The sequence below is a fragment of the Tachypleus tridentatus genome, chromosome 3 (genome assembly GCF_004210375.1).
Source record: "Tachypleus tridentatus isolate NWPU-2018 chromosome 3, ASM421037v1, whole genome shotgun sequence".
Taxonomy (NCBI): Eukaryota; Metazoa; Arthropoda; class Merostomata; order Xiphosura; family Limulidae; genus Tachypleus; species Tachypleus tridentatus.
Window position 1 is genome coordinate 109,181,093 of NC_134827.1, and position 25,079 is coordinate 109,206,171.

The 25,079-nt window shown below is 34.7% G+C and overlaps 2 protein-coding genes across 2 annotated transcripts; both read left to right on the forward strand.

Annotated features, from left to right (window-relative positions):
• The first annotated feature begins 503 nt into the window (after window positions 1–503).
• LOC143245963 (uncharacterized) lies at window positions 504–7,534 on the forward strand. Its single transcript, XM_076492214.1, has 7 exons — window positions 504–523; window positions 658–766; window positions 3,358–3,558; window positions 4,769–4,963; window positions 5,175–5,701; window positions 5,841–6,629; window positions 6,873–7,534. Exons 1-7 carry the CDS (start codon window positions 504–506, stop codon window positions 7,516–7,518), a joined length of 2,487 nt encoding a protein of 828 aa, XP_076348329.1. The 3' UTR covers window positions 7,519–7,534.
• Window positions 7,535–23,132: 15,598 nt separating this feature from the next.
• Window positions 23,133–24,699, forward strand: LOC143246166 (adult-specific rigid cuticular protein 15.7-like). Its single transcript, XM_076492377.1, has 3 exons — window positions 23,133–23,249; window positions 23,685–23,777; window positions 24,034–24,699. Exons 1-3 carry the CDS (start codon window positions 23,238–23,240, stop codon window positions 24,409–24,411), a joined length of 483 nt encoding a protein of 160 aa, XP_076348492.1. The 5' UTR covers window positions 23,133–23,237; the 3' UTR covers window positions 24,412–24,699.
• Window positions 24,700–25,079: the final 380 nt, after the last annotated feature.

Here is a 25,079-nt window from a genome sequence, read left to right on the forward strand (position 1 = left end):
ATCTTTTGGATTACTCTTTTATTAATGAGTAACATTATAACGCCCTCCACGTCTAAAAGGGCGAGCATGTGTGGTGTGACGGGGATTCAAACCCGCGACCCTAAGATTACAAGTCGAGTGCCGTAACCACTTGGCCATGCTGGGCCCATGATTATGTGTGCGTGTGTACATGTTTTTCTTATAACAAATCCACATCGGGCTATCTGCTGTATCCACCGAGAGTAATGGAACCCCTCATCTCACCGTTGTGAATCCAAAGACTTACCTCTGTCCCACAGTGGACATATGTGATTAAAAGCAGGCACTTATCTAATTTTCCGCATGTTTATATCAAAGGGAAAAAAATAACAATATGCATTGTGGACAAAATTAGATTTCTATGTATTAAACAACTTACATTAATAAATGTACATTTACATTTATATTTATTCCATCTTTTTTGTTTTGTTTAGCTGTTTTTGATTTTTACTAAATTATTTTTTTACATACGTAATATTAGTCTCATGCCCCAAGTGACTCAGTGGTAAGTCTGAAAGCTCAAAACGCCAAAATACGGGTTACGATATTCGTGATGGGCACAACACAGGTAGCCCATTGTGTAGCTTTGACCTTAATTCCAAACAAACAAACAAAATACTTTACTAATTTATTTTATAGCTGCACTGGAAGATACGAAGAAAATGAAAGCTACGTTACAGAGGTAGAAGAAGAGATAGATGATCTTGTCGAAGAAGCCGAATTTGAAAACTTCAGAGAAATAACCACGGTTAGTCAACCACAGGAAAAAGAAAAATATAAGTTGTTCTTTTATGAAGAAAGCTTGTTGCGCAACAGTTTCTGTTCACTTTATGAAGGTTCATTTACATTTGAAACAAAAGCTGAAATCCATCAAGCCGAAGAACCATACGATTGCGAGAGACCAAATATTCACGTTTCAACATTCTGTAAAAGGCACTCAGTTTTTCAGTCCAGTAAAGAATTAGAGGGCAGCTATAGAGAACTAGAAAACATGAAAAGTATTTTACAATTTGGATATTCAACAACTCAGTCAGCCACTGTTGACTGTGTTCCAATAAGAACCATGATAAACAGTCAATTACAGGAATATACAGTTACCTTCCTAAAAAAAAAAATAAACCTATGGTACAACGGTGGGTATTCCCTTATTCAAACAGCACAGATACTTATAACGAAACCCGAAATGGAAAGAAGTCTGACACATAAAATCGGTAAGATAATTTTAAATATCCTTATAGTTTATGTAATACATTGTGAGTCGGTCATGGCCTAAACGTTAGTGTGACGAGATGTGAAATCGAAAGATCTAAGTTTGAAAATTCCACTAAACAAGCTCCATACTGTGGGAGAGTGAATACAGTTACTATTTTCAAACAACACATACAAAACACTGTTAGTAGCGGGCCCTGCTGACTGGATGGTTGGCTTGTAGTGTCTGTATAAGTACGTTCAGGTAATTAACTTGAATAACTTAAAACTCGCAAATGTTATTTTACACGTTACATTGTGGTTAATCAGCAACCCAATTACAACTATTTGGTGTAAATGAAATTATTTCAAGAACGGCAATGGTATCGAACTGATCTATTATTTGGAGACAAAAAAAGAATCCATTTAATAACTGGAATAATGGTTATTAACATCCGGGTGCTTGGTTAGCTTTGATGAAATGGAAATTATTACACAATATTTTTAATCAAAGATTAAACCTCTGTAACATTTTGTTCAAAGATTTCGTTGTTTTGCTAAAACAGTTTCTGTTAATCTAGTTTTGTTTTTGTTTTTTTCAGCATCTACATCATCAGTGCAACCGTACAGTTCTTTCCTCAATGTCAGCAACTTGAGAAGTTGTTCTTTATTCACACTCCCAAATATCAGCAAAAGTTTCATTTACAGCAGCATCATTTTCATTCTCTTCTATATTTTGGCTTCTTTCATAAATTATCTCATATCATAAACTTTACAAGACTGAGGATCAGCATGAAAATTTATTACTGTACTGAATGCAGTACCTTACATTGTTTTCCATTCCTTCCTGTACTACTTTATATGTTTTAGAAATTGTACATATTTGGTTTGTTTGTTAGTTTTGGAATTTCGCACAAAGCTACTCGAGGGCTATCTGTGCTAGCCGTCCCTAATTTAGTATTGGAAGACTAGAGGGAAGGCAGCTAGTCATCACCATCCACCGCCAACTCTTGGGCTACTCTTTTACCAACGAATAGTGGGATTGACGGCCACATTATAACGCCCCCTCGTGTTGCTTTCAGCGAAATTCCAAAAACAAATGAATTATTTTAACATTTTGCATTTATCCACAAACGTTTGTGACTCGTGGTTTAAAATGTACATCTTTAATGAGATAGAGATTATAAAACAGATAGAGAAGATTGGATATTTAAATTTCATCTATAGAATTTAATTAATATAATTAATATTATTACTAATCTTCAGTAAATTAATATGAAATAACTGCTAATTTTATATAATTTTCTGAGAATTATTTAGTAATTGAATATCTAAACTTTAGTTAATATTATTTAGTTACCGTATTGATTAACAAAAATCACATTTTAAAGGGTTAATAAATTTACTTTTGTATATAATTACAAAATTCTTTTAAAATGTGGTTGTCTTGAAAATTAATAAATACTGTAACTAAATCTGTCATATCATATTTAATGACCTAAAATAATTCTTAAATTATTTTGCCATTGGTTTTGGCCCATTTAGGAATACGGTACAACAGTTCTAGAATGTTGGACTACTTTCTATTCTCTTGAATAAATTTTAATTGTCCTTCCAACATGCAACTTTATTATTTCATGTATTAAGTTTTACAAGACTTGAGTATTATTAATATTTAATTAATTTGTTCTTTGACACTGATATGTTTATATAGAAGACCAATATGCAACTTTAACTCTTATAACTATGTGACCTTTGAAAACGTTTAAACAGATCACTGGCATACCTATGGAAGCTGACTTTTCATTCAACATGACTTATGTTTATCATTAGTTCAACTAAAATTTGTTGTTAGAAGAGTGAACCTTGTCCCTGTACCTTTGCTTCATCATATTAGAAGCTTAATTTCTATTAAAATTTACATTATGACTCATCTGACATCTATCTCACAGAACTTAAATTATAACAAAGTAATAACACTAATTATATTGTAAATAATTTAAATTTGAATATTATATTTCTGGAAGAAAAAAATGAATTGAATTTTTTCATACTTGGTTTATTAATCAGTTGTGTAGAATGGTTCACTTTTTTATGAAACTTAGCACTGACATAAAATGTCGGTGTTTAAGAAGGTTTAACTCATTTTAGATGCAAGAGCTTGGAGGTATTCCCATTTTGACTAAACCAACAGATATGTCCAATACTATTCCTGATGAGAAAGTGGTCATCACCCTGGTAACGTATCTCAGTGCACGACTGATTGATCTGAGTGAAGAAATTCGTGCAGCCCGAATTTTACAACTTGCGTGGAAGAGACGACAAATTAGGAAGGAAGAAGCCAAGAGGAAGGTAGGTTCTGGTCGTGACATTAAATATCATTTTGTTTGTTTTAGTTACCCTACATAACTGTTAGTATGACATTTCACTTTCTTCTAATAACAAATGTTATGGCACAAAGAAATAATAAACTTTGTGTAAAGTCATGATATGGTAGATCTAGACAGACTGAGAATTACTGAAGGTCAGGGTGTTATGATACTGGTAAGAATAACCAACAAGGGACCCTCAGTAAGACAGTGTCTACTGCATCTTTATGCAGAGATAAAGATTGTGACGTAAATGGAATATCTGTAATAAGGCTTAATGTACCTTGTAAGATGGTTTCTGCTCTCTCGTGTTGAATAAAGTTTTAAACAGCACTAGCATTGCTCTTGGTTCATTGGAAGACAAAATGTACATTTAAAATAAGGGTAAAATATAAGCCAAAACACAAGACTTCAGATGTAAACAAACCTGGTGCCTCAGTGCTGCTAACAGTGCTGTCCTTGTAGCCAATTTGCAAACTAAAGTTTCAACTGTATTGAGTACCTCTTGTTTGACTCTTAAATTGAAAAACGTTAGATGTACCCTACAAACATTTGGGGAATCTTAATAAACATTTTCCTTATCTAAGAAAACTAAGTTCAGCATAGAAAACATCTTATTACTGTGTTGAAACATACTTTAAGAGAGAGAGAATGTACATTTAATACAAAGCTGGATGTCTAAAAAAAATGTAAGGAAAAAATATCTTGTATATCAAATGTTAAAGTACATTTTGTGCTTAAGTCCATGGATTATTTCTCTTGTGATATTTTACATGGCAGTAAGATGTTTAACAAATCTTTATCTATATAAGCCATTTACAAAGTTAGAGTTTACATAGAGTATTTTGGGTGTTAATCGAAGGCCATGATGACAGAGGCATACACCTCACAAATGGTTCCATTATTATTACTTATTAACCTCTGGTTAAGAAAAGCCTGTCACAAATTATCACTTGCATTGTTTTGAAAGTCTTTCTTATGGTTACAAGCTATCCTGACACCTTTTTCTATATATTGTAAGCGACTTTTATTCCAGTTTAGCAGTTTGAGCGTATCATGTGGAGACTATTAACTTGTAACAGTGATAAGTAAGTAACCAAACTGTTTTCATAGTGTGTTGTACTTTTGCTTTATATGTATACATGTATTGTCAGTATTTGTATTGTTTGGTAATATTGTACTTTATGTTGCAGGCCAAAATTAAAGCTGCAACAGTAATTCAAAGAGCTCTTCGCAAGTTTTTACACCGGCAACAACTGAACAAACAAAACAGGGCAGCGACCATCATTCAGTGTGCCTTTAAATGTTTTGTAGCAAGGAAACGTTTGCAAAGCTTGCGTATAGAGAAACTATTCCAGCACCAACAGCTGATGGCTGTTGTTATTCAGGTTTGTAGTAATATATTGTGGTAGAGTACTTAATTAAGGAAAACTTAACATATTTTCCTGTAAACAGCATTGAAAATATGACGTGCATTATGTTTTTATTGTATAAACAATGAGGTTTTCATACATCTGCATTTAAACAACTGAGAAAATTTGTTATGTAACTAAAGTTATGTGCTGTACATTTTCCGATATCTTGTTTGTTTCTTTCCAGGCTGCTTACAGAGGCTTCAGAACAAGGAAGGAAATGAAGGAAAGATTAGTTGCTGCTGTTACCTTACAGAAGTATATCCGCTCCTGGAAGGCACGGAAATCTTACTTGAAATTCCAACTGGCTGTTAAAACAATACAAAGCCAATATCGTGCCCACATAATAGGGTGTACACAGAGAAGAGAATATATCCGTATAAGGTGTTCCATCATCTTCATCCAAGCTCTTGTTCGTGGTTGGTTAGTCAGGAAAAGACTGGAAAGACAGCAGCGAGCAGCTGTGGCCATTCAAGCTGTTGTGAAAGGGTGGTTAGCTAGACTAAAATACCATCAATTGTATGCTGCTATTCTTAGACTTCAAAGAGTCGTGAGAGCTATATATCATGGTCAGCAGTGCAGAATGGCTTATCTGAGAATCCGTTATGCAGTAATAAACATACAACGATGGTACAGGACGAAGAAAACTCGACGGAGTTTTCTGGCAAAAGAAAAGCTGTCGTTATATTGCAAGCACACGCAAGAAGTTATTTGGCAAAAAATTTCTTTAAAAAACAGAAAACAGCAGTAGTTTGTATTCAGAAGTGGTGGAGGAACACTAAGACGGGACAGAAGGTTAGGCAGGATTATCTTGCTCTGAGAAAAGTGTTCTCATATTACAATCTTATATCAGGTCCTACCTTCTCCGAAAGAGGTACCTGACCCATAGGTCAGCTGTAATAAAGTTGCAGAGCTACTTTCGTATGTTAATGGCTAGAAAACGTTTTCTTCAGATAAGGCATGCAGCAATCACTCTGCAGCAACATTTTAAAGCTACGTTAGCAAGAAACAAAGAGAGACTGAGTTTCCTTCTACTGCTAAAACTAGTAGTTAAAGTACAAGCACAATTCAGAATGAAAAAAGCTCGAAAAGACTTCCTGGCTTATAGACAAGCTGTATTGGTTTTACAAGCCAGAATGAAAGGGTTTATTGCACGCAGGCATTATTTGTTAATCAAGAATTACGTTAAGAAAATAGAAGATAGACGCATTGCTACTCTAAACTGTCGGAAGGAAAGAAAAGAGTATATTCTGAAAAGAAATGCTGCAATTCTCATCCAAGCTGCATATCGAGGATTCGTGGAAAGACGAGAGTTCTGTATGCAAAAGAAAGCTGTGATAAAACTTCAAGCATGTGTACGAATGTACCAACAAAGATCACGATACATGGAACTCTGTTTGGTTACCTACAAAATGCAGGAAGGAGTGCGTGCTTGGCAGTGTGGAAAAGAAATTCGGAGGAATTTCTTGAACTTAAAACAAGCCACGATCACTTTGCAGACACAGTTTAGAATGATGAAGTCCAGGAAACGTTATTTAGAGCTTCAGGTAGCTTGTAGAAGGATCCAGAAGCTGATACGAGGATTTCTAGTTAGAAAAAGGTTTAGAATTTTAAAATGGGCCACTCTTGTACTCCAAGAAAGGTACAGAGCAAAGAAACTAGCTGTGGTTTGTCGTAGAGAGTATTTACTTGCTCAAGGAGCTGCTATCACTCTGCAAGCTGGAGTCCGTGGCTGGAAGGTCCGGAAAGAAATCGAATTCAGTCTCGTGCGTGTATTTTGATCCAAGCTCAGTACAGAATGTTTCGGCAGAGAAGTAAATATCTGCTAATGCGAAGATCAGCTGTAATAATACAATGTCGTTACCGTGCTTGGGTTTGGGAAAAGAACCATGTTACAGTACCACATCAGTAAGGGAGCTATTCTAACAATACAGGCTTGGGTACGGGGGTGGATATGTAGACGATTGCTGCAGAAGTATTGCAATAATATTGTGACAGTGCAAGCATGCATCAGACAATATCTGGTTAGGAAGAAATACATTCAACTGAAGCAAGTGGTCATCAACCTACAAAGAAGATACAGAGCTGTCAAGGCTTGCAGGTCGGCAAAACACGAGTTTCACAAGGTTAAAACTGCAGTCGTAACAATTCAAGCGGGTTACAGAGGCTGGAAAATTCGGCAAGAAGTTCGTCAGTGGCATTTTGCTGCAACAAGGATTCAGACTTGCTTCAGAAGATACTCAGATCGCAAGTCTTTTCTTAAACTTAAACAAGCAGTAGTAGTTTTACAGAAAGCTATCAAAGCATATTTGATGGGACAGAAAGATAGAGCTTTCTACTTGAGCTTGAAGGAGTCTGTGATAAGAATCCAGGCAGCATATCGGGGTTGGAAGCTTCGATCAGCACTGAAACGCAGACGAGATGGTGCTGTAATAATTCAAACTCTTTACAGAGGATATAGAGAGAGAAAGAAATATGCTGCAAAAAAAGAGCAACATTGGTACTTCAAGCTCATTTCAGAGCTTTTCTGAACGGAAGAAGGGAATTGGAACGTTACTTAGTAATGAAGAAAGCAGTGTTGGTAATCCAGAGCTCTTGGCGAGGGCACCAGGTAAGACAACACTTGAAGAAAGAACACCATGCAGCCATAATCATTCAGAGATACATCAGGGGATTTATTGCTAGAAAGAACTTTCAGAGAAGAAAAAGTCTGTTCATCAGGATCCGACAGCTAGTAACTGATGTTTTAATACTCCAGAAACTCAAAAAGAAAATTCTGAGGAAGAGACGGGCTACCACATTGGTACAGGCTTGGTTTAAGGGATATTTAGTCAGGAAAAAATGAAGGAAGAAAAGGCTTCAATTATAATTCAGTCCTACATGAAAATGTTTATAGCAAGAAACAAGTTTCTGGAAATGAGGGCTGCTTGTGTTACTTTACAAAAGTATGTCCGTGGTTTGATAAAGAGAGCAGAATTTTTACAGATGTGTCGTGCGGTTACATTCATTCAGCAAAAGTTTAAAGCAAAGCTCTCTGGACGAGCTGAGTACAGAAGGTACCAGTTGCTACGTAACGCTTGCATCAAGGTGCAGGCTTGGTGGCGAGGTTACGTTGTAAGGAAAACGGTTGGTCGTAATCGTTGGGCTGCTACCACAATACAGGCTGCATACAGGACACATAGGACAAGAAAACAATTTGTTCAACTGAAAAAGACAACTGTACTTCTTCAACAGAGATGGAAAGCAAAGTTACAATGCAGGTTGTATCATCAGCAATTTGTGCAATTTCGTCAGAGTGCCATAATAATCCAAAGCGCTTACAGAGGCTTCGTGGCAAGGAGAATTACGAAAACCATGGTTTCTGCACGTATTGTTCAGTCTGTCATACGTTGCGTCATTGTAAGAAAGAAACGCTACTGAAGATAAGAAATTATGTAATCGAACAACTTCGGCTCTAGATTTCTTATTACGTTGCCGAAATCTATCCTACATCTTGTCTGCACTGATGCATTTAGGTGAGACTGAAATGTTTTAGTTGTCATGTTACGACACCCACTTGTTTTAATTACTCTCAAGATTTGTAATTAGAAAAACAGGAGAGAAATAATTTTTCAAGTTTTATGTATGACCAAACGTTCTTGTGGGTCTTAAATCCAGGAATTTTGTTTTTAGAACAAACTTAACTAAATTTCTCAATGTTGACGGATGACGTAGCGAAAAATGTCAAAGTTTCACTTGCTTCGGACACGGTGTTGGTTTATCTTTGCTGATGGTTTAATGTATTAAGTCTGTCACCTTTTAAAAAAACAAATTAATCATAATAGTACTAATTTCTGCTTTTATCTCTTCCATTCTGGTTATGAGATAAGTGCAAAGTGCTATTTTTATTGTTTTATGGATTTCTGTGTTTCTTGGAAACTACTATACATATTCAATACATTTCTGTTATATTCTGATGCTCACATTCTAGTGTGACCACTGAGAAAATGTACTGGAAAACTAAATGAAACATTTTGTTTAGTAAGAAGCCTGAGTGTTAATAAAATATTGTGACAACTTTTATCATGAACACGTGCATGTTGTATAATGCTCGAGTGAATGTCGTTCTATTCTGTGCTGCTAGGCAGTGTCAGATCCTTTAATATAAGCCTTACAAAATGTTTGTTTTGAATATAAAAGTTGAGATTTTTGTAAGTTTAAGAAGAGTTGTACATGTGTAGTAAGTATTTAATGAATTACAAACGATTTTGTTTGTTGCATTTGCCCTCTGTCTTTATATCTGAGAGTGCATACAATACATAAAAGTAATTTTGAGACTAGCAATTACACAAGATTCCATCTGTTGTTGGAATCATTTTGCAATCACTAAACTCTAGAGTTAACATTTTAAAATCATAAATTTTTTCTGTTTCTGGGACCAAGAATAATTTTTTTTTTACATTCTGGAAAACTGTTAAAATGTTTTTATTCTGCGTAAAGATTTTAATGGTTTTACCTTCACTTGAACTAAACCAGGAAAACTTATTAAACACTGGTGTGTGATATAATAACCATCTGAGGTTGTCTGTTATAGAATGAGTATTGATGTAGAATGTCTAGGATGGAAAAATATATTTTAGGCCTAACAAAATGATAAATTCATGTTAAACTGTAGATATTTTTCTTCACGTTTCTCTTAGTAAGTTCCTTAAGAAATGTAGGTGGAATTTTAAAATGAAACTTTTGTTTAACCAAAGAAAACGATTGTTTTAATTATTTCACTATTAATCTTTCTTTCTTCTACAATTTTTAAATTTCACTTACTGTGTTTATACCAAATCTTTTTATGTTGTACAAAATTTCCTTGTAAGGTTGTTTTACATTTTTTGAAAGTTGTGCTAAACCATTTTATGTAATTGCCCAGATGTTGTTACCCGGCTCTCTGCGTCATGTTGTGAGAAGATAGCAGAAGGCAGTGCAGTAGAAATCCTTTTCCAGTTGATACGAAGCTGTAACCGATGCTTGCCTCACATGGAATTGATTAAATATTCCACAAACATCTTGTTAAATCTTGCCAAGGTTTGTATTCTCCAACAGAGATTCTGTTTCACTTGGGTTGATACCATGACAACATAGGTTCTGCTTCAAATGTATTATTGTTCCTTGATCATTTTATTTCTAAATATGATCTGGGAAGGTCGAAACGTTGGTCTTTGCTTATCAGTAAGTGTTAATACCAGCCGTTCTAAAATGCATTTTTATTTCAAGTGGGTTTCTCGTCATCAAGAAAGGCGAGCTGTTTACATTGTGTGACGTTTAGATTCTTCAATCTTCCTCTTATCCAGTACTGCATGTTTCTGCAACACCTCTATAATACTGAGTTATTTCTTGTTGCAAGTTAACCTTATTTTATTTCATTTCTACACTGGTTTTTATAAACCAGATGCTTCTCTAATGATAGTTTAACACCCGGCTTAAAACTTACATTAAATATTTTCTGCCATTTTCCTTTATTTGTTTTCATGAAATCTTTGCCTTGTTTTATTATTACCATAACAAACAGACCTTAACAAAAGAACTCTGAGAAAGTCATTGTTTTATTATTACCATAACATACAGACCTTAATAAAAGAACTCTGAGAAAGTTTGTGTGTGAAACTGAAATCCTAACCATTCACAGAGCTTTAAAGGTGTATTATAGGTGGGGGCTAGGGTGAAAAAAAAAGCCCATTTTGTGGTTTCACTTTTTTGTTTTTTCATGATGGGCTCTGTATAAAACGTTTAGCCTGGGACCTAACTTACCCTTAATTTGTTTCCGTATAAAAACGTTTTTTCCTCAGCTATTACTATATAAAGACCAACTTAACTGCATCATTTTTGTGACTTAAGTTTTAATTTATACAGTTTTCATGAGAGTAAGAAGTACAAGGATTAAAAACACTTAAATTGCATTGAAATGAACTTGTAAATGTGTTTCAAACTTTACTACTGAAGAAATGTGCAGGTATTACTCAAATATTGTATATATCTTATAATACTGTTGTTTAACCTACATTATACAATGTTATTGTGTTTAAGATAAGTGTGTCATGTTTATGGCCTAAGTTATCTTTAATAGTGAGAGTACCCTTGTCTTTGATGAAACAAAGCATTATAGTTTATATAATTACACTTGTAAAAAAAAGCGTACTTAATTAGCTGTACTCGTAATCAAATTAGATTTCAGTTTTGATGCAAGTGGGCATCTGGTTCTTATCACAAATTAATAAGTGTAACTTGATAGCATTCTCTCTCTTTTGTGTAATAGATGCACAGTGTGTGTTTCACTTGATTTTCTCATCATATTGTAACACAATCTCAATGAATTGTTTTCTTTCCACATCAACAGTATGATAAAACGGTGGATTCTGTGTGGACAGTGACTGGTTCTCTCGATACTCTGCTGGACCTCTTGCGAATCTACAGAGAGAAGGGTGAAACTATTTTTCGAAAGTCTGTACACTGTTATGGATCTTCTTCCAGGATTCTGGGAAGGCCTCGGTAATAACGACTATCGACCAGCTAGTAGAAATTAAAATCTAGATAGACTTTTATCTTTGTAAACTTGTTACAAGGAAGAGAGCAGCCAAACAGAAATATCCGAAAATTATGGTGTCTGAAATGTGTCAGATTTGTTGTGAAGTGAGATGGTAAAAATGTGATTTACATTAATAGGGTGGTAATGGTATACAATTAATTCTTAGTGTTTTAACTACACTGTTGTTTTAATAAATGTAAAACAAGAAATATATTACAAAGGATACTGTTTGCACACTAGGCTGTAGAATGACACAGAGGATATTCATCACAGTTATTAACAGTCTAACAAAAGATTATTTTAGTGTTCCTTTTACCTCTACAGTGTTTATATTTTGTGTTCTTAAGTGTTGTAATACTTTGGTTTTTTTCTAACCTGAATTTACATGTGATTATATTTGCAAATATTCTAATTTGGGTCAGCTTTGATATTGTGTCCTGGAGAGAACAAACTGTGTAATAATTTTGGTTTGTTTGAAATGTAATTAATTGTGAAGTTCTTGTAATGTCTTCTGTCATATTTTTTATTTTTTTACAACTGTCAACTGTCTTTATTATCTGAAACCTATATTACTTGAAAGAGTGTATGAACTGAACTGAATGCTGACTTGACTTTGTTGTAGGTGATGAAATCTAACAAGAATGTGATGGAGAAAATCAAAGTCTCCATTATCTTACCTGTCGGCGACACAAGATGGAAGAGGAAAGGAAACTGACCAAAGCTCGGTTGTCCACCACTCTATCGTCTTCATTTCTCTCATCTTCTGTGTGTTCCAAGAGCGTGATTTCCAGCATGTCCGTCTGCATTCCCCATGTCACCACAACCCAGCCACAAATCCAACCAGACTGGATACTTGGACACAAACACATGCGAGAATTTATTGATCCAGTTGATGCTATAGTTGCAGTGATGAATATGTCAAAGAATTCCAAGCACTAGGACCGTGTCTTCCTTGTACATTCTTATGATTTTATTCGTGTTGTATGTGTGCTGTAGTTCATACACCTCTCATTTTATCACTTTTTAACCTGTATAAAAAAAACAAAAAAAACAGATTATCATGTACGTTTTTATGTTGTATAATAATAAAATTGGATTAAACTCAAAGTGGGAAAATTTTGTCAGTTATTAAAATTAATAAGTTACATTTTTATTTTTGGATTACCTCGTAACACTGTTTTCTTTCTTTTATTCAAAATAGTAGTTGTATAAAGTATGCATTATGGTACTGAAGGAAGTGATTTATGTAAAGGCCAAACAAAATTTTTATTTGCAAGTTCTAACAGTTTATATCTGAATGTGAGAAAAGAATGTTGTATGTAAACCACAATATATCTGTAACATCTAGTGCTAACAATACCTTGGTATGACCAGGTGGTTAAGGCTAATACAAACAAAAGAATGTTGTATGTAAACCACAATATATCTGTAATATCTAGTGCTAACAATACCTGAGCCTGGCATGACCAGGTAGTTAAGGCACTAGACTTGTAAACCGAAGATCGCGGGTTCGAATCTCCGTCACACCATGCTCGCCCTTTCAGCTGTGGGGGCGTTATGATGTGACGGCCAATCCCACTATTCGTTGGTGAAAGAGTAGCCCAAGAGTTGTCAGTGGGTGGTGATGATTAGCTGCTTTCCCTCTAATCTTACACTGCTAAATCAGGGACGGCTAGTGCAGGATAGCCCTTGTGTAGCTTTGCGCGATATTCAAAACAAACCTGATACGTGTACTTATGAGGCCAACTAAAATACGACAGACATATTTTTAGATTTCACAAACAACGACTGTTGTGGTGTGAATTAGATAAGTGAATTATTATTAATTCTATTTACGTCAGTTACAAATCAGATTGGTAACTTAATGATTAATAACATAATTACTTGTTTTTCTAACGTCAATTTTTATTATTTTATTTGCATTAATTTTACTGTCCCGAAAGAATTGGCGTTTCTGTACAAATACACGAGATTATAAAAGGCATCAGGCTTAGCAACTGTTTTGGAACAAATATGAGGTTGTTAAAAAAGTCATTAAGCATAGCATCTGTTTCGGTACGACATGTAGGCTTAGAAAAAAAAAAGTTAGGCTTAGCAACTGTTTTGGTATACAACCATGAGGTTATTAAAAAAAGTTGTTAGGCATAGCATATGTTTCAGTACGATATATAAACAGAAAAAAAAAATGTTAGGCTTAGCATTATTTTCAGTATAATACGAGGGTTTGAAAAACTTGTAGGCAAATGTTACACGAAGTGACTAAGGTATTGCTTTGTTTGTTGTTTTTGAAGCAGATTTGAACCGAGGTGGGGGCAAATAAGATAACACATTGATTCTCTACTCGAAATTCTTCAACGAAACTAAACGTTTTAGGAAAGAAAAGACAAAACAAAAATCACATAACTTAGTATCCACTCCGCTGAATAATAATGAATGATTAATTGTGATGATACAATCACATATTAAAATACCTGAATAATTTTAGGTTACTAGTGGTTGGTAGAGGAGTGCATCAGAACCTATCTTACGGTTGTTAGTAAAGAAACACATTTCAACCACTATATGTTCCTCAAAGGTGTAGGGTTGTTCGTAAAAGGTGGAACACTTTTATAAACTAATGCGTTTTTATTTGTTTTTTTTCATGGAAATTTTCTGTAGGTCTGTTGATAATAAAGTGTCAACTGCCGCTTTTCAGTTGACTTAAACTGTGATGGATGAGTTAATGATGCTATAGCCACGGTCTTTTAAATGACTGCGCTTTTAACATGATTGACTTTAGAAAAACCATTTCCTTAATTACGTTGTCGTGGAAGTTGACACTTGTTTTCTTTCTTATTTCAAACAAACAAACTTTGCATCCATTATAAGTTTTGAAAACCCTGTTGTGGGAAATCCTTCATCAAAATGAATCATAGATTCATTGAGAACAGGAGTGATGGAACCTTTCCAGTTCATGTATGTGATGTGCCTATAAATCTGCAGAATGTGTTAAAATTAAAGGAACAAAAAAAATCCGATTCTGAGTTTGCCCTCATTCATCAAATTGTCTTAGTACAATGATACTGAAAGAAAATTTCGTGTTCGACTAAACAATACAAGTATCAAACATTCCGGTTCACAAAAGCTAATTTTATTAACCGTTCAGTGCCGTAGACGAGATAACTCGTCCAAGCCGATCGGTAACACAGTGCCACGGACGAGTTAATTCGTTCTAAATAATACCTAACGTCAACGCTAAATGTCAGCATCATACATGCATTTGACCTACTTACAAATTGTTTCACTTTCGATCCAAAATGACGTCACGAGAATGTTACAAAATGAAGAAGCATTAGAGTTGTATTGTAGCAGCTGTAATACTTGGCAGTCAACAGGTTAATCTAGACATTTTATATTCTTTATTTTGTATTGTATTGTTTCTTATAGCAAAGCCACCTCGGGATATCTGCTGTGCCCACCGAGGGGAATCGAACCCCTGATTTTAGCATTGTAAATTAGTAGACTTACCGTTTTACTAGCATGAGGCTTTATATTCTTTAACCTTCATAAATCAGTTAGGTTTCTGATTGTTACGCCTCGTTCTATGGTTAAAATATGCGACGCTACAGTTAGGCTTAGCATATATTTGTTATTAGGGCTAGTATTCGATTTTTTTAGGCCTAGTTCTTACGCTAAACTGCAGTGTGTTAATTATTGTGGGTTTGCCAAATAGTTTCTGGTTACTGTTGTTGGTGATGTCTCTAGACGGACATACCTATCAAACCAGTACTCGTGCATATGTCAGGGTTTTAAGACGGATTATTTTGGTTTGCCTCCCAAATCTTTGCTTATTGAATTACTCCGATGGACCAACGGTGATTTTACAGATTCACACATAATTCCGAGGTTTGATTCCTGCAGAGGGTAGACAGATATGTCATTATTATTTATTTATATACATTCTAATTAACCTAGAGTTTTGTTCACTTTAGTACTGTTATATGTATGTAGTATATAATCTTCAATGATACATTTATCAGATGATGTATTCACTACTTGCATGATTGAGAATCGAACATGTTGTGCTCCCGCTTACAGAGTAAATTTACTAGTGTGAATTAGCGTCTGTCATCGCCGTTTCGGATCTCTGGGTAAACTATGAGAATCCACCTATACTGACTAGAGCAGCAATCTTCATTTAGTTGTGTTTAGATTCTGGCTCCAATTGTCCTCTGCTGGAACAGCGGTAAGTCTTCAGTTTACACCGCTAAAATCAGGGTTTGGTTTCCCTCGATGGACACTGATGACCTGATGCGTCTTTGCTATAAGAACACACACACGCACGCGCGGTTGTTCCAACTTAAAGGTTCAAGTTGTGAAATGACTGACATTATTAGTTTTAACTTCCACAAGTAGCTTCCTGTTTAGTTTCCGACCACATATCTTTTTCACGAACTCCTGACGAAAGTGACTGCTTGTCACGTTGGTAAGAGAGCAAGCACGTGGATGTTAAATATAATTTTCTTTTCTGATATAATTTTTGCGTGTCAAAAGAACTAGCTGTCTTTCTCAATTTTCATTAATAAAAATCTGAAAAATAAAGTTGTTTTCCCTTCTGGTCTATCTTTATAGGTCAACTCAGAAATGTCTTAACTTTTTCTGAAACTAGAGTGTTTTTGTTTTTTCAGCATCTACATCATCAGTGGAACTGTACAGTTCTTTCCTCAACGTCAGCAACTTGAGAAGTTGTTCTTTATTCACACTCCCAAATATCAGCAAAAGTTTCATTTACAGCAGCATCATTTTCATTCTCTTCTATATTTTGGCTTCTTTCATAAATTATCTCATATCATAAACTTTACAAGACTAAGGATCAGCATGAAAATTTATTACTGTACTGAATGCAGTACCTTACATTGTTTTCCATTCCTTCCTGTACTACTTTATATGTTTTAGAAATTGTACATATTTGGTTTGTTTGTTTGTTTGTTTGTTTTGGAATTTCGCACAAAGCTACTCGAGGGCTATCTGTGCTAGTCGTCCCTAATTTAGTATTGGAAGACTAGAGGGAAGGCAGCTAGTCATCACCATCCACCGCCAACTCTTGGGCTACTCTTTACCAACGAATAGTGGGATTGACGGCCACATTATAACGCCCCTCGTGTTGCTTTCAGCGAAATTCAAAACAAATGAATTATTTTACATTTTGCATTTATCCAAAAACGTTTGTGACTCGTGGTTTGAAATGTACATCTTTAATAACCATTAATTAATGTTCTCTAAATTGAAAGAAAAATTCATACAATAAGAGTGTATAACAATTACTAATAAAGTAAAAATTGAAATATATTCAATGTGTTGTTTGTATACTTGCTACATTCTTTGTTAACAACTAGGTGGCGTACCTTTGTAGAATGGACTGCAACTGTTGTGGAGAAACGAGTGCAGAGGACAATGTTTCCAAAGCCTTCTGTCTTTCTAAATATCGTCCCCCTACACTTATTTCTCTACAACAGGCAGTTGACGTCCATTCTACAAAGTTTCATCATGAATACTTTGCCTAAACAATCTGTCAAAAATAGGTGGCGTACCGTTAAACTGGACGAAAGTTATGCAGATTTGTAATTCATGAAAGGTTATCTTAGGACATGAAAAGATGGTCCCCTTATATGTAATTGTCAACAAAAACAAACAACATGTAAACCGCAAATCTGCAAGTATCTTTGCATGAACACATCAAACCATTATGCCAAATTTGGAGACGATCTATCAACAGAGACAAAGTAATGATATTAAACGTAAAATCACCCATAGAAACTGCAAAACCCAAAATGTGAAACGCAAATTTGCAGGTATATCTGCATGAATCCAACAGAACTCTGAAGTAGTGATAAAAACGAAGAAACAGTAAAACCCAAAATTGAAAGTTTGTTTATACCTCCGCAGAGACTCAATAAACGTCCATAATAAATTTGGGGAATATCTATTCACACTGCGAATAGATTAATTAGACATACTACAAATAAGCACTATTACATGTATATAGATTCTTTAAAAATAATGTCACCTGCGTGTGTTTTCTTATAGCAAAGCCACGTTGGGCTATCCGCTGAGCCCACCGAGAGGAATCTAACCCCTAATTTTAATGTTGTAAATCCGTAGACATACCTCTGTACTAGCGGGGTGCTGTCACCCCCATTTTCTTAACATAAGTCTCGTATAACTTAACAATTAACAGATAATAGCTGGAGGAAGTATAACACAGAAAATTGGAGTTCGATCCTTGCATCGGTCACAGCATACTGTCGTTGGGCAGTTTTGCACTTTAAAACACAAATGAAATGAAAACTTCATGTTCTTAATAATTCCTATTTCTGCTGGTAAAGAAGTGAAGTTAATATTTAACGTTATGTGAATTTAAAACGATACTTTTCACACCTCAGTATGATCACTCATTTAGTTTTAAATTCAAAATAATTAGATTGAACGTGGCCCAATGGTTAGCCTGCCCGACTGCGAATCTGCGAGTTCACATTTCTCGTCATTTTTCCGCAAAATATTTAATATAAATTTCACTCACATTCAATCAGATGAGAGTTGCCCAAGAGTTGCCCAAGAGTTGCAGTGGATGCTATCGACTAACTGGTTTTCTTTTATCCCATAATTTCAAAGTTAGGGACAGTAATTCGGGATAACGACAAACCTACTTGAAGTAAACGTATTCTCAAGACAGCTGGTATGGGTATTAAAACTTTAATTAAAACAAACCATAGAATAAAGTTTCGGTCTTCTTAGATCATCTTCAGGTTATCTTTACGCCATCTTTTGTTAACCTGAAGATGATCTAAAAAGGTCGAAACGTTGTTCTGTATTTTATTTTAATTAAAGTTTTAATACCTATACCAGCCATCTTGAGAATACAAAGTTAGGGACAATTAGTGCAGGCAACCCTTAGTTTTGCGCGAATATTCGAAAACAACCAACATGAAAACAATTTTTTTGCTGTGTACAAATTTGTACAATAAGTTACCTGCCCGCCACGAGAATTGGACCCTTCATTTTCAGTTTTGTAATTCCGTGAAGTTACCTTTACCCCACTGGGGAGCTTAATTACAAATTAAAATATGTAAGCTTATAGGTTTTATTTATCAATTTTCGCGTAAAACTTCTCAAAGGTGATGTTTAAAATTAAGTACAATGTCTGTGCTCTCTCCACCACGGGTATCGAAACTTGATTTCTGGTGATGTGAGTCCGCACACCCCACTGTGTCACTGGAGGGACATTATTCGACTGTTATAAACGCTAGAAGTTTTTAAGTTTGAAGTAATACTCTAGAAAGTTAGTCAACACCATCCAGCATTTACCAACGAATAATTAGATTGCCCGTCACTTATAACGACCTCACGGTTGAAAGAGAGAACATGTTTTGTTACAGTATTAAAACCCGCGATCCAAAGAATTAGTCGGGTGTCCTAGCCACCAGATCGTTGTTCTTACAGAACAAGGCAAAATAAACAAGACACATCGAGAAAGTATAGAAAATACCCAAATAAACACTTAACAACTAAAACTGCTCAACATAATCAGGTGTTATTCTGAAAAAGATTCATGAATTAAAAAGATGACTGGGAAGACCTAAGTTCTAACATTTAACAGAGTGAGCTTCGTTCTTTGTCTTTGGTCCCTTTTATCACTTCAAAATGAAATTGTATAAAAAAGTGTCGTTTTTAATTATTTCTGTTTCAAACATACACTAGCATTTCAGACGTGAATCAGAGATGCTAAAATAAGTACCACTTTGATTTTAAAACCTGAAATGCATTTATACTTCTGACTTAGATGTAAAGCGTGTTAAATGAACAGAAAACTGCGCTCGCAAAATACAGCCACGCAGTTATATATATATATATATACGCAGTGTCCCCTAAAGTGTTCTGTTTCAGAAATAAATAAAACCAAAATTAAAATAATGAATATTTTTATTTCTTGCTTTTAAAGTACATATATCATGCTGTGTTGCAGCATGCAGAGTGCATAATTCTTCGTATGATTCCTGTCATGCGCAAATTGTACTTCATAACAGCGCAAACTGCAACGTTAAACGTCCCTTACGTGACGTTATTTTAGTGTCTACTGACTGACAGACAACACACTATCTTATTGTTGTGAGAATGGTAAAAACAAATGACTTCTCTTGTCTACCAAGCATATTGTTTTCCCTATTGATTTAAACACCAGAAACATTAAAGTGACTGTTTTTAATCATCTGTGTCATCTGTTTGGACAGAGGTAACTCTTCGGATTTACAACCCTAAAATAAGGGGTTGGATTCCCCTCGGTGGACTCAGCAGATAGCCAAATGTAGCTTTGCTATAACAAAACACATATACCAAACAAATATTTGCCTTGCTGTCGATTTAAATATTACTAACTGCTTTTTTGTTTGACATTGTATAATAATTGTATTGTTATCTGTTTCAATGTAGTTATTTAAATGTAAGAAGTCCAAACTATTTACTTTATCTAGAGCAAAAACTCCTACTAGCAAGTTAAAGATTTAAATAAAATATTATTTTGTTTGATTTCAACTCTTAACAGTTCTGTTTTTGAACATTATAATATTGTAAATAATGCCAAAACTGAGACATCAAAATAAGACAATTAACAACATTAAAAGAGATAATATGTATTATGTTTAAATGTTTACATTCACTCAAAATATGTGTGTATAACATATTTTGGAACATTTGATATAGAATTTTTCAGCATTTCTAAACTGAATTGGAATGATTTTTCCATCACGTTTTTTTTACAATGTCAGCAATAGATTTATTTTTAGGATACCTCAAAAAAAATTAACGATTCTAAGATTAGATGTACTAATAACGACAGTATATACCGTTAAGCGTTATTTTAGATAGCAAGTAGATAACACATAGCACATTTTAATATAAAAAGTTACTCCTTAAGAAGAATTGTAGAACATAAAGGATGGGTCACTACAATGCACAGCCCCGATCTGCTATAATCATAAAATATGAATTATATTTTTTTAAAATAAATAAAACTAGTTACCTAACATTAAAATAAGTGTATTTTATAAAGTTATAATTTTTTAATGAATATTCAGAATAAATACTTCGTAATATATCAAGTAAAACTCAATACCCTAGACTTCTGGTCACACAATCTTCACATACTGGTAACAATGGTCGTTATAAGTCAACAGTAACTGTAGATTAATCTTCATAGATTGTTCATACGACAGGCAAGTCACTAAACAAAAGTGAATTCCGTAGACAAGTGTAAAAATAACATTTTCTCTATATTATTGTTTCAACTATAGAACGATTATCTTATACAACTATTATAACAATGTAATAATTTACGGGTTCGATTCCCCTCGGCCCGGCATGGCCTAGCGCGTTAAGGCGTGCGCTTCGTAATCTGAGGGTTGCGGGTTCGCATCCCTGTCGCGCCAAACGTGCTCGCCCTTTCAGCCGTGGGAGCGTTATAATGTGACGGTCAATCCCACTTTTCGTTGGTAAAAGAGTAGCCCAAGAGTTGGCGGTGGGTGGTGATGACTAGCTGCCTTCCCTCTAGTCTTACACTGCTAAATTAGGGACGGCTAGCACAGATAGCCCTCGAGTAGCTTTGTGCGAATTTCAAAAAACAAACTAACAAAATCGATTCCCCTCGTTGGACTCAGCAGATAGCCCGATGTGGCTTTGCTATATAAAAAAAAAAACACACTTGTTGACTGCTACTATATACGCTAACTCCCATAGAATGCTACTATAATTTTCTACTAAACTCTGTTAAAGTCCTGTTATATTGATAGGTTATTAAATGTGATTGACAATATATTTGAAGTTATATATTAAAAAAAGAAAAACTTTTAAGAAAAGCAAGTTGGAAGAATCAGACTCAGTCTCTTTCTTATTTGAAATTCCATTAAAAGACCTCTTAAAAACAATATGGAAGCTGAGGTCACAGAATCGACGGATACGATACGAAAAACAAGAGTTAATTATCGTCTTTGCGAGAAACCTTGTGCAAAAACGGTCCCAACCCAACGTACACGATACAATAATATATCCTTCATGGTTTTGTCATTTACCATAAGGTCGCCCCTACCGAATAGAACACGAAACATATGACCTCGTGACTATTGTCTAACTGTTAAAAAAACAAAAACATCTGCCATACACTATTATTCCTAGGCTACGCTGTTGATGCACCACGTTCCATCTGTGAATTAAAATTCACTAGTTGATCAAAGTTAACCACGTAGTTTAGCAGTGGCAAAATGTTTGTAAAAAAAACAAAAAAAAATGAAACTTTTCATAATTTAAATTCAAAACATGTTTACTAGTGTTACTTCCTTCACGAGTGTAATAACAGATGTTTTTAATTGAAGTACTTTATACCTTAATAATTGTTTTGGTTAAAGCAAAACTATCTACCGGTCTCGTTGTCAGAATTTATATTTCTTTTCAACATAAATTATGTTATTTTATGAATTGAAATATTATTATTATTAGTTGACAGCTAGTCATGATTTTCAGCTCAACCGCCTATTTGTTTAGCCCTCGAAAAATCAGCTCAACCGCCAAAATCTGGAAATTATGTGAAGGTTTGAAATAATTTGACCTTTACTTTCTTTTGACCTCTATATTATTTGACGTTACTTTTAATTTTATTTTGTAAGTTATTTTAAAATTATATTGTTGTTGGCATTCCTTGTTATCACCATCAAAAAATATCTGAGATGCGAAACTTAACTGGAATAATGAACATTGTGAAACGATTCAGTAAAACTCACGGTGACATTTTTGTTTGTCAGAATGTCGATAATGTAACTGCGCAGCACTTGGAATACAAGAAGATCTTGAAATATACACCAAAAATAGTAATTAAAAATTGTGTACAAACTGCAGTGTTTTACCGTAACTCCATGAAGCTGACATGTAAAAATATTGTACGTTTTCATTGATAACAAAAATGTTGTTCATAGCTTATTTAAAGAATTGCCTCCCGACCTTGGTGGCTTGGCAGCACGTCTAAGACCTTATAGCACTAAATATCTAGTTTCGATGCCCACGATGGACATAAAATAGATAGCCCAGTGTGTAGCTGTGTGTTTAACAGCAAGCAATTATTAGCAAGATTAAAGCATTTTTAGCACTTTGGAACCGTGGGTAGATTATAAGAGTGACAGTTAAATCCAGCTATTAAATCAGCAAATAATAATTCAAGAAATTACTTTAGATGGTGTTGAATGGCTGGCTTCCTTTTGACTTCGAAACTCAGGACGGCTTTGTGCGTATAATCGTATGTGATCACGTGTAGCTTTAATTCGAAATCTTGAAAACAAGCTACTGTGAAATCGTATCTTCATTTCCACGTGGTTTTAAATCCTACAAGAATTCTACAGAAAATGAATAGTCCACAGATGTCTTCAGAACACATGTTTACACCTTGCCATGCGCACCAAGAAAGGAATAACCTTGATTTTTGTAATGAACAACACAGTGCTTCACATTCGACTTTGTGTGTGTTGCTTTTTTTCTCGGTGTTCCAGATTGACTTTTTAAATTCAGAATGTCTCGCGATCACTGATTTTACTGGATCATGATAACACCACCACATGTATAAAAGTAGACAAAACTGAAGAACAGTCCAAGTGGTCCACAAAACACAACAGTAGCAACATGATCGTTAAGGTAAGGAACCGTATTTTCACGTTGACAATTATTAGTATTATAAATTACAAGCCCGTGAACTAACGTATTAGCTAAGTTTGGTGTATTATTCATATTGAACACTGGATATACATAACATTATTGTTCATGCAGTATCTCGCATAACATTATTGTTGAAGGTTTTTTATACCTGGCATAGGATAAGAATAAAAATATAAATAGAACAAACATAATAAAACTTGGAATTCTGATTTTTTAGTTTTTAATAAAATTGTTTGATTATCTTTCGATCATTTGCTTGCATTACTAGACAGTTGCTCCATTTTCAGAGCTTTTAAAGCAAACAAAACAGATGATAACAGTTTCTCATTATTGTATTTATTCATAAGATTACGTGTGCAAATACATATAGCTTTTTACGTAATATTTTTATGTTTTAATGGATTTATTCTTCAGATTGCCACATTTTTCGCCTTGCTAGTTGTCGTCCGTGGTGGTCTGTATCATGGTTCAGCAGGCGGTTCTAGTGTCAGTTATCGCCGCCAGGATGTAAGTAATATTTTATTATCCTATAAAGTGACGTCTTTTTTGCCATAAAGAGTAATAACAATATATTTAACGAATGATTTTCAGTTAAAAGTAATAAGTTGAATTACATAACATATTTACCCACCAATGTTTAGTATAAGCACACATGAAATTTTAGGATAGCTAATTGATTTAACTCGATTCGAATGAAAATTAATGAAGGCAAATGTTTATCGATTGCTTCTAAATTTTTTAAATACAATTTAAAATATCACAGGACTTTGGTAACTACGCTTTCAACTACGACATTGTTGACCCACTCGGGGCCACCAATGGCCGTTGGGAGGCTGGAGACGGATACGGAAACAAACTTGGAGCCTACAGTCTGACTGACATCGACGGTCGTTACCGCAGAGTTGAGTACGTTGTTGATGGTGCTGGTTTCTGTGCTGCGGTTAAGACTAACGAACCAGGAACCGCCGCTAGTGCTCCTGCTGAAGCCGTTGTGGCCTCCAGCCAACCAGGTGTTGTCGCTTACGGACCTACTGTAGTGAAGGCTCATGTTACGACTGCCTATGCATATGGAAACCCTGTTCACACCGCTGGTATCTATAGGGCTCCTGTGTATGGAGTTGGATTCCTGAAGTATCATTAAATGCACATACGTATTTTAGTCCTTTCATTAAGATGTATCAATGTACACACATATGAATTATCTTAAAGAATATTCTGTTTCGGCTACTAACATTCTGAGCTTCAAATTCTCGACTATCTAAACCCGAATTCTTCCCGAGTATTGGTATCGTATCTTTATTTACACAAAAGTCTTAACTTATTGCAGTGTGCTGAAAATGATAGCGTGTGAGACAGAACTGTATCGTTCTGTCCACCGAGGGGAATTTTTGTATGTACTCACAACTGCCTGTATAGTTTGTATTTATGTGTTAAATCTTATTTGGTTGGTACGGAAGAACTAGTATCAAATACTTTTCGCGTGTTTTTCAACATAGCATTTTCGAGAATAAAAGTGCCATTGAAAGTGGAGCTGTGAACCAGCTGAATAATTACACCTAATGACTCGATTTAATACAACTTATTGCACGTTAACGTTAATATTTATATGAATAATTACACCTAATGACTCGATTTAATACAACTTATTGCACGTTAACGTTAATATTTATATGAATAATTACACCTAATGACTCGATTTAATACAACTTATTGCACGTTAACGTTAATATTTATATGAATAATTACACCTAATGACTCGATTTAATACAACTTATTGCACGTTAACGTTAATATTTATATGAATAATTA